This window comes from Parasteatoda tepidariorum, chromosome 6, assembly GCF_982258835.1.
Source record: "Parasteatoda tepidariorum strain Cologne lab strain chromosome 6, Ptep-v5.0, whole genome shotgun sequence".
In the NCBI taxonomy this organism is placed as follows: domain Eukaryota; kingdom Metazoa; phylum Arthropoda; class Arachnida; order Araneae; family Theridiidae; genus Parasteatoda; species Parasteatoda tepidariorum.
Genome location: NC_141760.1, coordinates 53,612,755 through 53,629,889, shown reverse-complemented (window position 1 = coordinate 53,629,889; position 17,135 = coordinate 53,612,755). Strand labels below are relative to the sequence as shown.

Genomic DNA, 17,135 nt, shown 5'->3' with positions numbered 1-17,135 from the left:
ATATACCATTTATTCCAGTGGATAAGCCAACTTTTCAAACTCCCAAAATTTTACAATAATCAGGAGGTTGACTTATGCACGGGTTATAAAGTCTGGCTGTTTTTGATCATGAATTATCGCTACATTTTAAATTATGAGATAAATAAAAATTATTCTATATCAATTTAACCTTTTCAAGAATTGTTTTTAATATGTTATATATTTATTTTGCATTTTCTTTCATCAAAATTTTTCACATGCAAAGTTGTTTTTTTTAGAAACTACACTTTAAATCACGTTAAGAAAAATAATTAAAATAAAAAAAGTTATAATATTGTGCTGAGTGTATTAATTGTCAATCTACTCATGAATAAGAAGGGGAAGGAGAATAAACCTTGCCATGTACATTTACAAAACAAAAATAAATTTATTCTAAGATTATTCTAATGAGATTATTTTTGTTCATTTCATACAAAATTCTTGCTAAATAAATAAATACAATTTACATTTTACCTTAAATAAGTAAATAAATAATAGCTTTGTCGTCTTTCGTATAAGTTTGTTAATTTTAATAACAGAAAAATGCATTTTACTCAACTGCTATCCTAATATTTTTTTAACTCATTATAAACAAAGAATTTTTGTGTTTTAAATATTAATGTTTTGAAGATATAGTAATATTGGACTTCTCAGAGTATTAATCTCGATATATCGCTATATTTAAAATTTGCAAAATTACGAAATGAAATTTTGATTTAAAGAATTTTTGTGTTTTCTATATTTTTGATTTTAATTGAGTATTTTTATTTTAATGTGTTATTTTAGTTTTAAAACATATAAATTGAATATATATTAATTTCTAATCTGTTAAAGAATAAGAAGGGGAATAAACCTTTCAATGTACATTTGCGAAACAAAAATAAATTTATTCTAAATGGTTATATGAGAATATTTTTGGCTTGATAGAATAGTAAGTTCATTTTAACTAAAAAATAAGTGAGATCCTTTGTAATTCATTAGACAACTTGATTGATATAGATATTACAAGTCTGTTTTAATATTTTAACTCATATATGAGCAATTATAATTGAATTTATTAACATATATAAATATATGCACTATTTAAAAGGAAATTTAAAAAAAAAAAAAGATTTACAGAACAAACTTACTTTTTCGATTCTTCTGAATAATTTAAAAATAGAATTATTAACGTTAAACGGTGTGGCATTTAACAAAATACTTTCTTCGTCATTGAATGCGGAGAAAGTGTGTCTGCATTAAAATCCATCTCAAAAAGTTTGACAAAGTGAGGATGATTGGGTAAGAGCCTGTCAAGAAGGGATTACAGATATGTGGTTAACAGAAGGCTTCTTATGAAGTGTGTGACAGGATTTATAAAAATAGCAAAAAAAAACTTTTCTCTTTGTTAGGAAGGAGTTAATTTGCTTTATAAAAAGATTGCAAAATTGTAAGATAGAAACTATGTTTGCTTTTATCTTTTTTGCATTGACACCAGAAATAAATAAAAAGAAACTGAACCCACGATTGGCATTTTCAAGATTGGCAAGTGGACACACGAAGAGTCTCGTTTTCTGAGGGCAGGAGGATCTGCTCTAAATGTCAAGCTTACCAGGCCTTTTCAGAACACATACTGGACTGCTTGGGTCTTTCTAAGGAAAAGAGGGAAGAATTATATGTTTCTCCCCTTCTGGTTCTCAATTTTCTGAGGGTTAACAATTTAAAGGATCTTGTCTGACTTCATCAGACAGTTGGAGGATAAGCCACTACACAACAACATATATAAATAAAAGCATCTTCCATTTGAATATTTTTTCATTTGAAGCATTGAAGAAGTGAACAATATTCTTGAAGAATATTCTTCACTTAAACAGCAGAAAAATGTACTTTTCCCCAAAAATTTTTATGTCATGCTTGCAGAAGGCTAGTAATTTTAAACTTGTTATAAGCATGCAAATGTTTTATCTTTAATAGCATTTTGATGTTGTCTTGGAAATTTGTTGCAATTAGCAGACTTCTTGTTATCAGTATATTAAGCTCTTACTATCTATGTTTTATACTATTTGTGCTATCAATAATTTCAGAATGTGTTGAAAAGATGTGCTGGAGATTTAAAACGTCTGTCATATGTGGGGAAAATAGGTATGGAAATTTCTCAGTCTCTTGAAAATCAGCAGGAGTGGTCTAATTTCACTAGCATTTACAAGAAGACGTCTTTGTTGACTAAGAATCATTTCAAAGTTACATCACATGTTGTGAGTAATCAATCTTTTACATTTAAGGAAAAAAAAACTTTAATTTACTTATAAATATTTCAGGAGGGGAGGTCAGGAGGATTAAGAGTTGCATATGAATCCACAACCAAAAAATGTAACAGTACATTGCTAAGGGTGCTTTTATGAAATATGTGTTTGTATAACCTTTGAACAGGTTTTTTTTTAAATTTACATTATCTGAATTTCGTCTTAATTTTATGTCTTGTAATAGTTTGTTGAAAACAGATATAGCTATTCTATAGAAATATAATTTGGTGTCTTTGTCAAATCGGTTACCGATTCATTAAATTACAATTTAAATGCAATTTTTTACAATAATTATTAAGAAATATAAAAGTAAGATAATTTATGTAATAAAAGTACCTGTTCAATGGCATACATAAAAACAATTCATTATAGGGAAGGAACCCTAATGATATAAGATGACATTTTTGGTCATGGGGATACTGTGAAATTCTTTCTCCTTAAGATGTGCTCTACCACCCCTCTAAGTTTGTCCCATGATTTTAGAATCACCCTGTATTTTATTTTACTGATGAGCAATTTGTATGATTTTAGTTAGTGTCAAGTGACTCCAATTTAGAGGAACGTTGGGCTGTTGTGAAAGAAGTTGTTTTGTCACCATCTACTGATCTACAAACTGTCCATGAGTGCTGTGATGCATTTCAACTACCCTTCGATTATGTTGCTGTTATATATCTAAATCATAAACTACTTGAACTGGAAAAGCAGTTAATAAGCAATCAAATGAGGTCAGATGATGAAATATTTGTAGCATTGAAAAAAATTGAAGCAATAATTTGGGGTATTGAAAATGAAGAAACTTTGTTAACCAATTTCATGAATCTGAAAAAGAAGGTAAATAAGATAGTCATTTTTTATAATTCCTAATTGAAATGTATTGTTTTTTTTGTCAAAGATATGAATTTGTATTTGATGTGACTGTCGCGCATTTATACCTCATTTATACTTTCACTCATTATGACTAATAAAAACAAAATCATATTGCAATAACAGATCTTCTATTCATAATCGGTAGCGATTAGAAAATTCCAGGGTAGCAAATATTCTGGCTTCTTTAAGCTTCTGTTTACAATTGCATTAATGTATTTTCACGAGAAAACAATTCTGTTTAAAAACATGAGAAAAAAGTATCATAATGACCTATTAAAAAAATACACAATAAGATAAAAAGAGGAAAAAAAATAGTTGTTCATAATATGATAAATAAAAGACTGAATAATACTTTTTGAATATTTGAAAATAAGCAAAATGAAAAAAATAAACTAACAATGCACTTAAGAAATAAAATTAGCCAAGAAGAGCAAAATATAATTTTTAATTATTTACACTGTATTTATCCCAATCTTTTTAATTTTTATTGTTTTCTTTCCTTAATATTTTATTTTCTGCTAAATATTGGCACATTGAATTTGTAGAACATATTCAATTAATGAGGGCAATCATTCTCATTAATTAATTTTTTTAATTGTTTTTTTAAATCAAATTTTGGGTACATAAGTTTTTAAATAAATATTGTGAGTAATATTAATACCAATTAGCAATTCTTTGTTTTTAAACAATTTTTGAATATCCTAAGGTTTGATATGATATTAACAACATTATATTTTTATTTACATCAACACTTCATTTTTCAATATAAATCAGAAGTTTAATATATAAGTAACAAATAAGTATTAGGCATTACTGACAAGGGTTTATTTAGCACAACCTTTAACCTTTTTTTTCTCTAGAAGAATGAAAAATAATAAACTTTTTAAGTAATATTTATAAAATTTAATAATATTTTGTTATCAAAATGGTATGTTGGATAATCTTATTTTCAAGCCTTGTTAATGGCAATGCTAATTGTTTGCTACTCTTTTATTTTATTCATGATAATGCAACTTCATTCTAATGATGTATCTACTTGAATTCTAAATAACAGAATCGCATTTTTTATATTTTGATTTGTTACTCATTGTAAAGCATAAATAGTGAAGAATTTTATGAAAATGTTTTATTTTTTTTATAATGGTATGAATTTTTTTTAAAGAATACTTTAAAAAAACTTATATTTTTAAGGAATACTTTAAAAAATTTCTATTTAAATACTTTTTAGTCAAAGTGGGATTGTATTATTTATTTTTTGTCCATTAACTTAACATTTGAACTGACTTAGAACCATTTCAATGTTTTTTAAGAAATCAATTAAGTATTTAAAAAGGAAATTTCATTATTAGAAAAAACACCTATTACCTTTATGAAAGTTGAACTATCCTTTTGTGGATAGTAGGAATAAGATTGACAACTACTGATATTAGTGGTTTAAATTGATTTACATTTTATTTCTTTTCTGTTTAGTTTTAGAAATATTTTCTTTCAAAACTTGATTATTCTAATGTTATTTTATACCCCCCATAGATTGGTCCTTACAGTTATGAGATTCTAATTTTCATCGAAGAGCAATTATCGACAATTGAAGCCAATGTACAAACACTAAATCCTGTAATCCATCAAAAGGTATGTGGTTAGGCTGTTTTTAGCATTAAAAAATATCCATTATTTAATTTATATGTATATTTAGACGTTTGCATTAGACATCAAGACTGGAGAAAGAAACCATAAATGTATTTTTTTTATAGAAAAACATTTTTTTTTTTTAAATTTAAATAATGATAAAAAGAAAACATTGCAACCATTATTAAAAAATTTACTTCCAACCTTATAACTCTTATCACAAATATAATTTTAAGTTTTGTTTGGAAAGCATTGTAACTTTTTTATTGTGTGTGACATTGCTTTATTGAAAATCTTTAATCTATTACTTAAAACAGTCTGCAAAGCTTACAAAATTAGTATAATAGATATTATAGCATAACTTCGTCATTTTATTTTCAATACAGTTATTTTAACTGATTTGTTTTCAAATAATTTCAATTTCTTCCTATTTTTCTGTAAATTTCATTTTAAGCTCAATTATGATTCTAAATTGTTTAAATTTTTCTAAAACTGTATTTTTTAAAAACATTTCTTTAAAAAAATTCATTTAATATTTTTTTAAATCATAATTATCAAATTTATAAAATATGAAAGATTTAGAAAAAGTCAAATGAAATAAATATTAATTGCTTAATTCAGTTTTAAATTTCTTTTAAATGAGAATTTCAGGTAAATTTTTTTCTCATTGAAAAAGTAAGAACTCGGGGGAAAAGAATATCTCTATTGAGTTTGATATTTTAGACTTCTTTAATTTACACAAAAAAATTAGTAATTTAAAATATTAATAGAAATATTTCCCAACTGGAAAAGAAATATTTTACAATCTATTAACGCATCAGAAGGTCTATATTTTTAAAAACATTATTACATGAAATGGTTTGTGTGGTTTAAAAAGGGTTTGTATAGTTTAACATCTTGCGGACATTTAAATGAAGTCGTTTAAACTCTGGGTTAGGCATTTTTCTGAAGAAATATTTTTCTCCCAAGACAGTAGAAAATATTAAGATGAAATGGACGAAACCTAAAATGGCTACCAAGAATGTAATTAAAATATTTAAATTTTCTTAAAACTGAGATTTGAAACAGGTATGATACAAAATATTACTAAGTGTGCTAATTTAGTTTAAATTTTAAAATCTAATTTTTTTGTGTGGAAATTAATTGTTTATTCAGATGAAATATCAATATTAATTTAAATATCAATTTCAGATGAAATATCCTTTTTTTATTCAAAATAATAATTTGTTGCTTAAAATTCTATTAAAATTTCATTGATATTTTGTTTAAACTTTCTTTTTTTACATTAATCCAATTTATTTAAAAATGAACCTATTAGCTTCAGTAAATAAATTGCATTGATCCAATTTTTCTTAAAAATAATATCTTGCGTTTTAGTAATATATGTATTTTTTATGTTGATTAATAATATATTTTTTTTATGAGGAATACAAACAGTTAATGATATTCTAAAAATAAGTTTTGTTTACAAAATGGTTAATTTGAGCATAATATACGGCAAATATGCTTACTTATTTATATTAAAATTATATAAATTGTTTATATAAATAATTTAATTCTTTAATATTTCTTTGAGTTAAAATTAAGGTTGAGAACATATAAAGTAACATTTTAGTTAGAGTTACGCAGTATGCAAATGGTACCCGAAATACTTTTGCTCAAATAATCTGATTTTCATGAACTAAGTGCCAATCATGATGGTTTAAAGAAGTGGCCTGAAATACGTCAATTAATTAGTGCTAATTATTGCAGAATAGAAGTATATGTATAGAAACAGAAATCAAAATGTATATTCTCTTAATATATCTTCCGAAGGATTTGGATTTCTGACTTCGAAATATGGTCCCAATAGTTTAGTCAGGAAATTGGTTGAAAGTTTGCATCCCTTAATGTTAATTTCACATTTTGCCTATTTCATCATATCTCAGAAATTTTTTTGGCAAATCAAAAGTTGTTTTTTCATGCAATTATAAATTCATATCCAAAGAAAATTTAATGTAAAAATAGGTTTTAATTATTTATTTTATTTACTGAAAACATAAAATGTTTTCAACCCTTGTAATGTATTAAAATTTTTAGAATTATAATGTATACAAATTTCTACATTATTTTGAAGATTGAAATTTTAAATAAAATGAACAAAATTTGAAAGAAATTGGTCAACTAGTTTCAGAGTTATCAAATTTTAAGTTTTGTTTTTAAAATATGATTTATAGATTATCTGATTGTTAATCTGATTATTCAACCAACCTTGTTATAAAAGAGCTTTTCTTTTTTCTTTTAGAATATTGATCTTTTGAAGTTTTTGAAAGTGTACAAAAGAATATATTCTCCAACTAATGAGGAGATTGAATATTGGCGTTCCACTCACCCAATGGTAAATATATGTTTAAATATTAAATTTCAGTAACTTTTTGAAATTTATTGATATTCTTTAAACATATTATTTGATTATGTATTTCAGGATACTAACTTACCTGACATAGCGAATACTCGTTTATCATTCAACATATTTGCCTCTGAAAACCCATTTAAAATCATCAGTAGGTATTATTTATGTTTTTAATTTTTTCTGCTATAAAAAATTCATAATTACCTATACTTTTTTATTCACTGCTTTAATAATTTTATAAAGTTAAATGTTTAAAAAGTATCAGTTTTTAAATTGTAGCATGTTTTAAGTTATTCTTGATGTTATTGCTAATACAGTTACAAATTGAGAATTTAAGAGATTTAGTTTGAAGTTTTGCTATCAAAGTATTAAATTTTGCTTTACTTCTTTTTTTACGCATGTACAGTAAAAAATTTTAAAAATACATGAAAAGTTTAAATTATTTATTAAAAGCTTGTTACATGTTATTACGAAGGCAAAATTTCTAAATAAATTGCATTCAGTGAGTTTTTTTTTAAAGATTTTTTTAAATGTGGAGACATTTTATCACCAACCTAATATGATTATTAACCTTACATGGTTAAGAAGCTCTAAAAGAATATACATGTTTTTTACTTTTACTTTTGTGTGACTTGAAATTATTTAAAAAAATTTCCTGCCAATAAAAATTCAAAGATAACAATGTAAAAAAAAAGGAAAATAGAATGAATATTTTTGTTAAAATAATTATTAATTTTTTACTAGATTTTTTTTTTTCAAAATTGAATAGAGGCAAAAATGGTATTGTGCAATTCAAAAGTATATACTTGATTAAGTTTTTATCAATATATTGATTTTAAATTTTGTTTACAGATCCGGAAGTTACATCGAATACTTTAAAATTGTGGCTTGAAATTGCTCCGATTCTACAGGTATAAGCGAATAATGAACTTATTTTGTTTCATTTCTTATTTTTTAAAGAATTATTTGCAAACCTAAATTTAATGGTTAGCTGATATTAAATGGCTTGATGATTTAATTTATGGGACTGCTCCTGTGTGATCTTTGTTAAGAGGTGAAGAATATTCTGAGTGATTTTTTTCATTTTTTTAAAAAGCACAAATAGTAGGTTTAATCCACTAAAATACTGATTTAATAATTATAAGTTTTTATTTAAATGCTATTAATCTGTGTTTTTCCACAATCATTTAGTGTAGCTAGTTTTTGCATGGCTTTTTTAATCTTCATTTACCTTAAATTTATAATTAATTGAACATAAAAAAAGTTTCGACTTCCGTTAAAATACAGATAAAGCGAAACCCCCCTCTAATTTTTGACAAAAATCTTCGAGGGAGGCGAATAAGCGGTACTGAAGAAAATGCTAAGCACTATTAAGTGGCATTAAGTATGGATCACAAAATATACTGTAAAAATAATCCTAACAAAAGAAAGTAAACTTTAATTAGTAAATCTAACTTATCTTTACAGTGATCTTTTATTTTTAAATCTTGGTACAATTGGGGCACATGCAAAAAGGTGAGAAAATAAAAAATATGGATGATAAAATATTTCATAAAAAGAAAGATAATTTATTTAGTTACGTTAATCAGATCCCTAAAATTTCCCCCTTTCTAGCATGACCTTGACCTATATGCAACTGGGAGGAAATGTTGACTGTATGTGCAAAGGATTGCTTCCCACTGCACTTAACAAACACTTGCACTTTTGTTAGCAGCAATCTTCAATTCAGTGACTGTGATTGATTATTCCTTTTCCCCCCACTCATTATTCATTTACAATCAAACATTAATCCTCTACCTACCTAAACATCAGGATAACCATTTTTTAGAAATAAATTCATAAAGAAATTCTTACAATAAAAACTTATAAATTGTGTTGTAGGGAAGGGGGCATTTTTTAGTACTGATTGGTAATCATTTTTTGTGTGAAACTACTGGGAGCAGGGGCTTTCTGGAGTCAGAGTGTTTTACAGTATCACTCGTAATTAAATGATTTATTTGCTGAATCTTTCCTTCAGACATTTACATCGTGTCTTGAATTTAAAGAAAGAAAAAATGATAGTTGGTCAACAAATGTTGGTTTGCATGCACAGATTACATCTTTTTCACATTTATTTTAATTGCATAAAATGAAAACTGAAGGATGACACATCAGGAATGACCACCCTTTGTGGATGTTGAAATAAGATTCATGCTGACCACCTATGAAAGATGCGGGCTATCTGTAGTAGGAGGAATTGAACTGTCAAATTGTATCTATGGTTGACTTTTGTATGGATCTTAAAAATTGTTCTTTTAAAATTACCTGAATACGATGGGCAGAGGAAAAATAAGTTAAGTGATGAAAATTATTGCTAGCTAGAAATGAAAAAGAATACAACTTAAAGCGAAATTCCTGTTTACAATGGGCACCCATTGCTCAGAAATTGCTGTTCAGAAGTAGTTTGTGGGCCAAGTGCATTTATCGTTCAAGTTTGTTCCGATGCTCGGGGGGCATTTTTTTCTTTTTACCAAATTATTAGAAATGTTTTAATATTTTTAATTTTATGAAGTTCTCCAAAAATTATTCGGTCATAATTTAATAACAATAGATTACATTTCGCACTCTTTTTCTCTACGCTTTCCTACGCCCATCCAATAAAATCAACGAATTATTTTTTCTCCTCCAAATCAACCAATCACACACATTCACAGATTCTTCTCTTAACCGCTAACTGCAATGTTTGTAAACAAACCATTTTAGATGTTGCTTTGCACACGCTAACTTAATCGATTTCCTTTTCCACTCTTAAAACATATTTTAATTTTATTTTAAAAAAACGGCTCTTTTAAGAGCCAACTATATGATAAATCATTTATTTTACTTTTTCATGGAAAATTTTTGATTTTCTTTTCGAAATTGGAATTGTTTAGTTGGACACAATGTCGAAAATTCGAAATTGTTGCTTGCATTCAGGAGAGGATATCACCGATATTGTTTCTCCCTTTTCCCTAAAAAGCTGGCAAAAAACCAAAGAATGTATGGTAAAATGGACTCAATTAAAAGAATGTGCAGAATACCATATAAGCCAGAAACTATTTGATATATCTGTTGATGAACTATCTCAGTTACCAGCTGACAATGAAGGATACCATAAAAAATGCTATCAAAAATTTACAGATAAGACTAGAATTTCTAAGGCAGAGAAACGATGTCTTAAAAAATTTATTCCTGAAAATTCTGAAGAATCAACGGCTATGTCATCTAAGCGTGTGTCTCGTAGTGAAACAGATCCCTGTTTGAAAACTTCTTTTCGCACTTCTGTTCTTCCTAAGGTGTGCATTATCTGTAGATCAGTAAAGAAGATTAAAGAAAAGCATTCAGGAAAAGAGAAAGTTGAATCTTTAAGTCGTTGTGAAATGAAAAATAACAGCTTGTTGCAAGCAGCTATACAAAAAAAATGATGAAAATATTTTGTTGCACATCCAAAACAAGGACCTTGTTGCTATTGAAATGCACTACCACAGATCATGCTTCAAAAATTATACCAAATTTCTAAGTACCAAGAAAATTTCTACTTATGAAGTTGACATTAAGTATTAAAAATCTTTCAGTATCTTTTGTACTGATGTCATCGAGGCCAAACTCATTAAAAAACATAAAATTTATGAGATGAGCAAATTGACTAATTTATTTGTTCAAACTGTTTTACAACATGAGAATGAGGATATTAGTGGATATCGCAATGATTTTTTGAAAAGAAGACTTAAAAAGAAGTTTCCACAACTTGATTTTGTGAAACAAAATTCTAAAAATTTATGTGAACTTGTGATCTGCTCTTCATCTTCATCAAGAGTATTGAAATTGGATCAGTTCTGTGGTTCAACTGATAGTGATAGTGTTACAGATGATTCTTTTACTTATAATTCTTATAAACCTTCTTCCTCTGATATTTTGAGAAATTTATATTCTTCTGCACTTGCTTTAAAAAATATCGTAACTGAATCTACTCCAACTGTTTCTGCGTGGCCTCCAAATGGATGTGATTTGACTGTTGATGCTGCCTCTGATATAGTTCCAGTTGAACTTTTCAATTTTTTAGCATGAATGATTGGAGTATCTGAGGAAGAAACTATAGAAACGACCATAGATGTCCCATTTGATGTAAAACTAAAAATTCTTTCAAAAGCACAAGATATCATGTATTTAGCTTCAAGTGGAAGGAAACAAACACCCAAGCATTTAGCATTAGGCATGACGATTCGTCATATTTCAGGATCCTCAAATTTAATAGGCTTACTTAATGGATTAGGACACTGTGTTTCCCACACGACAGTATTGCAGCATGATACTGCTTTAGCCATGCAGCAGTTAAATAATAATCGTATCTATCCAGAAGGTTATGAAAAAGGTCTTTTCACAACATTAGCTTGGGACAATAATGACTTTGGTGAAGAGACATTGACAGGATCAGGTACTACTCATAATACAAATGGTATAATTTTACAGTGGGACATCAGATCACATCAGTCGGAAACAATTAATAGTATGGCACTTCCAATTCTTAAAAAATCAAGAAAGCGTACGCTAAATGTGGATTTACCTGACATTTATCATTTCAAAGGGAAAAAAAAGCCTAAACCTCCTTCTTATGCTGAAATACCCTCAATTAATCATGAAAGAAATTTACTTTTACAAAAAGAAGCTAGAGACATTGATGATCTATTTTTCTTATGTAAATATGTTTCAAAAAACCTTCTTCCTGGTTGGACTGGTTTCAACAGTCAAATGGCAAAATCTACTGAGAATTTAGATAAAACAAAAGTTGGTTATCTCCCAATATTAGATGCAAACCCGACAGAAATGTCCACTGTCAATACTCTTTCGCATCGAAGTATTGAAATAGCAAATAAACTTGAACTTGAGAATATCGTTCTAGTGTTAGATCAAGCTCTCTATGCAAAAGCTCAGCAGATCAGGTGGCAAAATAATGAGTTTAATGATAGACTTATAATTCGACTCGGAGAGTTTCATACTTGTATGGCATTTTTAGCAGTTATTGGAAAAAGATTTGCTGATGGGGGCTTGCAAGACATTTTAATTGAATCGGGTATTGTTGCTCAAAGCTCTATAGGCCGTGTTTTAAATGGGCATCATTTGTGCTCATAAACTTTTATGTGAAGCATTACAAAGAATACGCTTTGAAGTTTTTTTGTGTGAACAGAAGATTGATTTTAATGAAGTTGAACGTGTAATTGAGCATTTTTGTAAAGAATATCCTCATGATTCCTTGGATAATTTAATTCATAACTGTGAAATTGAAAAAAATACGTAAAATGTATAATGAATACATAGCTTTGAAATGTGGTGAAAACCTCACCTATGAGTTCTGGAGTTCTTACATTGAGATGGTGGAATTGCTACTTTTGTTTGTTAGAGCGACTAGGCAAGGCGATTGGGAACTGCATTTATCTGCTGTGCAATCGATGCTTCCATATTTTTTTGCATATGATAGAGTTAATTATTCAAGATATTTGAGTATTTATTGGTGTGAGATGCAAAATTTAAAAATCTCAAATCCGGCAATCTACAACGAATTCAAAACTGGAAAATTTTCAGTTCAGCAACAAGAGAGGCATTTATTTTCAAGGACACCTTGTGATCAAGTCATTGAACAAACATGTAATAGAGATTCCAAAACCAAAGGTGGATTAACAAGAATATCAGTTAATAAAGGTGTAGTGCATAGATGGATTTTATCCCACCATTCAAGAGCAGCCATCTCACATCAGCGTAACATAATGGCAGGAAAGCAAAATTGCAATCCCTTAAAAAAGGAGTTGGATTCAACTCAAATCAAACAAGATGAGAAGCATGCCATTGCAATTTGTGATACAATCTTATCCATGCAAAATCTTTTTAAAGACACTAACGATGCATTATTAAATATTGTTACTGGTAGCGTTGCTCCAGAAGATGTATGTCTTGACCTGAAGCACGCTGCAGCACTTGGAAACAAAGCTTTAAATTCTTTTTTAAAAGAAAGATTGGAGCAAGAGAATCTTGATTTTTTCACACCTATCAAATGTTTGAAATTAAAAACCTTTTCAGATGTTGGTAAAATAAGTACTATACAATTAAAAGCAGAAACAATAGCATTAAAAAGTGATAGAAATTTATTTAGAAGAATGTTAATGATTTCTAAAGTTCAAAATCTAGATTTAGAAGAATTATTGAAGTATAGTTTGAGTAATTTACCTCTTGCCCTTGCAAATTATGATGGTAGCAAATCGAGAACAAACAAAGCAACTTTGCTTCATTATTTAGAAAATTGTTCGGATAGCATTATTATAGATTTTAACAAATATCAAAACACATCAAAGGCATTGTTGTTGATGCAATGGCTTTTATTCAACAAGCACCAAATTCATTTGCCACTTTTGGAGAATTTGCCACCTACATTTTGCAATCTTTAATTAAACTGGCAAAAAACTATAACTGCTCCCGTGTTGACTTCGTATCTGACAGGTATAATGAATTGAGCATCAAATCTGCCGAACGAAAGAGAAGAAGCATTGCTGGAGTTCAATTAGTTAAAATATATCAAGCAAAACAAAAAATGCCTAAACAATTTCAGAAATTCATTGCATCTGGCAAAAACAAAGAAGAGCTTATTGATTTTTGTTTTAATTTTTGGAAAAAATTAAGCCCTTGCCTTTTTGAAAATATTGAAATTTATGTCACCCATGAAAACATTTGTCATAAGTTTTTTATTAATTCAAATGAACTTACTGTTGAGAATATTATAGAACTTGAATGTGATCATGAAGCTGATTCAAGAATGTTCCTTCATGTTGGACATGCAGCACTTTTTTATGATAAAGTTTTCATCAAGAGTCCTGATACTGATGTACTTGTCTTATCTGTATCTTTGATCCATAAAATTAATACTTCTTTGTTATATATCCATGGTACTTCTCAAAATATTAAAATATTTGATATCAACTCTATATTCAAGGCATTGGGAAGTGATGTATCACAAGCCTTAATAGGTTTGCATGTTTTTACTGGATGTGACTCTGTAAGTTCATTTAAAGGTAAGAGTAAAGTCAAATCATTGAAAATAATGTCTAGCTCAAGCTATTAATGTAATTAAATGTTTACATTGCCGCACAAAATAATTAGTTTGGTACCAATATGAAAACCTATAGTAAAATATGATAAGTTTTGCTTTTTTGTTAATTTTTTTTATTTAAATACATATATTATCTATTATTGTTTTTTATAGTGTAAATTTTTATTAATTCAAATATTTGTACATTTTCTTTTGAGTTTAAATTAAAATGAATAGATTGAATTTCATACTCCTTATGTATATTCCTGAAACCGAATATTTTAAACTGTATTTTTTTGAAATTGTTAGCTACACTCATGTCTAAACTAATCACATGCTGCCAGGGCAATGCTGAAAATATGGTGCCCTTAAAAATGAACTCTTTTTGGTTTAATAAGAACCATGTAGTTTTGTTGTATCATACAATTTTTATCTAGATCACTAAATTGTTTCTTCATGCTTAAAATGTTATGTTAACATTATCAAAACATTTCTTAAAATATAATTTTCTCAAAATAAAGAATTAAGTGTGATGTTTTCTCTTATTTAATATTGCCTGGGATGCAACATTATAATGTAATACTTTTGTATAATATCTGATCACACCAAATAGTATTATGTGAGGTGGATAAAATATTAATACTTAAAAACTACTTTTCTTCTAATATTATGATGCAGCATACATCAGTAGCAATATAGCTTTTGCCAGACCATTAAACCGTGCAATATTCATAGTATATGATTTATGGATAAAATTAAAAAATAATTATGTAATGTTCTCCAACAAAGCTTTCTTTTCTGGACGAGGGAGCATAAGTTTGTTGACAGAGACTCATCCTGACCATAAGAAATGCCACACCTTATTTCGATTCAGACTTAAGAGTTACTCTATGATTGAATTAAGAATTACATATTAATGCAATGTTTATATGTTTCCTTTACAATTAAGTGTGATATATTTTACCATTTCAATGTTCATAACACTGTAGATTCTCAATGTCTCATACTTTGATAACTCAAAAACCTTACTATGTCAACAAAAAAAAAATGTCTCCCTTGGTGTTAATCCTATTTTTTTTGTTAATCTGTTTGAAAAGTTTATTTATGTGAATGAAAATCATTGAATCAGAATTTTTAAAAGTGTGATGCGTAAAATGCTAATATTTAAAATTTAACACTGAAATATATATAATCAAGTAAAACTGATCAATGTAGGCAATTTTTCAATTTATGGTTATCATATTGTACTTAAAATGTATGAAATACTAATATATTGAAAAAACATGGTATTGTATTTTTATCAATAATCTTAGTAATTTTTTGCCAATACCTTTTATAACTTTTTTTTAAAAATAAATGCTTTAATGTACTCTTTATTAAAACTGTAATTAGTTTAAATTAAGTTCAAATGCAATGTCATTAAGGGGTTTTTGACATGATGACATCTGGGTTTTTGACATGATGTAACAGTTATAAAAACAGTCTTTCATCAGTTAACCAATCTGCCAACCCTGTTGAGTTCAACACACAGTTTATATTGCTTATTTTTTAATTTTAAGGAATAATTACCATATTGTTTACTTATAAAACGATATATGAATTTTGAATATAAAAAAAAAAGTTTCAATTTGTGTTTATTGGAAAAAAGGATTTTTTTTTTGTTCTGCATTTATTAGCAGGCAAAAACTATTAATTATCTAAAGTAAAAAAGCATATGGTCAGATAGGAATTTTATAAATATTTTGAATTGAAATAAAAAAAAAATAGAAATGAAATTTATAAGATTTTATGCAGCGTATGTATTAAAACAGAGCGTGGGATCAATGAATTTTGTATGTTTGCACTGTTTGTACAAAATACTGCTGAATGGTTCTACATCTAAATAGCTAAATTTCAAATCATAAATACATTTAGAAATATATTGATGTACAAGCATCTGGAATTATATTTTATTTTGCTTAATAAAAATTTATAAAACAATACTTGTCCAAGGCTTTTTGGGGACACTCTGTTTGTCTTTTTTATATACATATGTGTGTTTTTTTTTGGCAAAAGCTACTTGAAATAACACATTGAAACATTTTTTTATCTTACATTACCTTCAATAAGCTCAACATATTTTTTTTAATTTGTCTTTATTTTTTACAAATTAATATTTTACTAAATTAATAAAATAATAAAGAAGGACAAACAAAACCTAGCTAAATTGCTCAAATAAATTATGCAACAAAAGATGTTTAGTGTGTGCAGATGACGTTGATCTTGTTTTAATTGTGTTTAACAAATAGAATGTTAAACAACATATATAAATATAAATTTATTATAGGTCATTGCAAATGTAATTTTTATATGAAATGGAATTTTTTTAAAAGTCCATTTATTACAAAAGTATACTTTGCATACCAGAATGTGAGTTATATTTTTAAGTATAATAAACATTTTACAGTGTTTAAAAAGAAGTAAATATTTCCAGATTTTTATAGAAAATATTCAGATTATTCTCAATGGAGCAACAGTTCATAAAAATTTTAAAAATTTATCAAAACTTAATTTTTATGCAGTGGGTAAATTTATATTTTTTATATAATTCTTATTTTAAATGCTTATCAGGGTTTCCGCTACGGTAGCTTTTTTCGCAAAATGCGAAAAGACCCCTCAAAAATGCTAAAATTCAACAAAGCATTTTCGCATTTTTGCTAAAGGATTTTACTAAATTCCATTTAAAAAAAAAGCTTCCGCGAAAAACCATGACGCTAATATCCATGAAAGAAACTTGATCAAACAAGAAGGAGAAAAAATCTAAATATCTTTCACAAGAAGAACCATGACGCTAGCGTTCACGAAAAAAACGTGATCA

At 27.3% G+C, this 17,135-nt stretch overlaps 1 protein-coding gene across 1 annotated transcript in view; it reads left to right on the top strand.

The window, feature by feature from the left end:
• Window positions 1–17,135, top strand: part of rod (kinetochore component rough deal) — a 101,697-nt gene that overhangs the window by 67,099 nt on the left and 17,463 nt on the right. Inside the window, exons 37-42 of the mRNA XM_071178661.2 lie at window positions 2,082–2,252; window positions 2,832–3,131; window positions 4,698–4,796; window positions 7,078–7,170; window positions 7,258–7,336; window positions 8,038–8,096. Of these exons, the coding sequence (XP_071034762.2) occupies window positions 2,082–2,252; window positions 2,832–3,131; window positions 4,698–4,796; window positions 7,078–7,170; window positions 7,258–7,336; window positions 8,038–8,096 (801 nt within the window). The remainder of the gene's footprint in view (window positions 1–2,081; window positions 2,253–2,831; window positions 3,132–4,697; window positions 4,797–7,077; window positions 7,171–7,257; window positions 7,337–8,037; window positions 8,097–17,135) is intronic.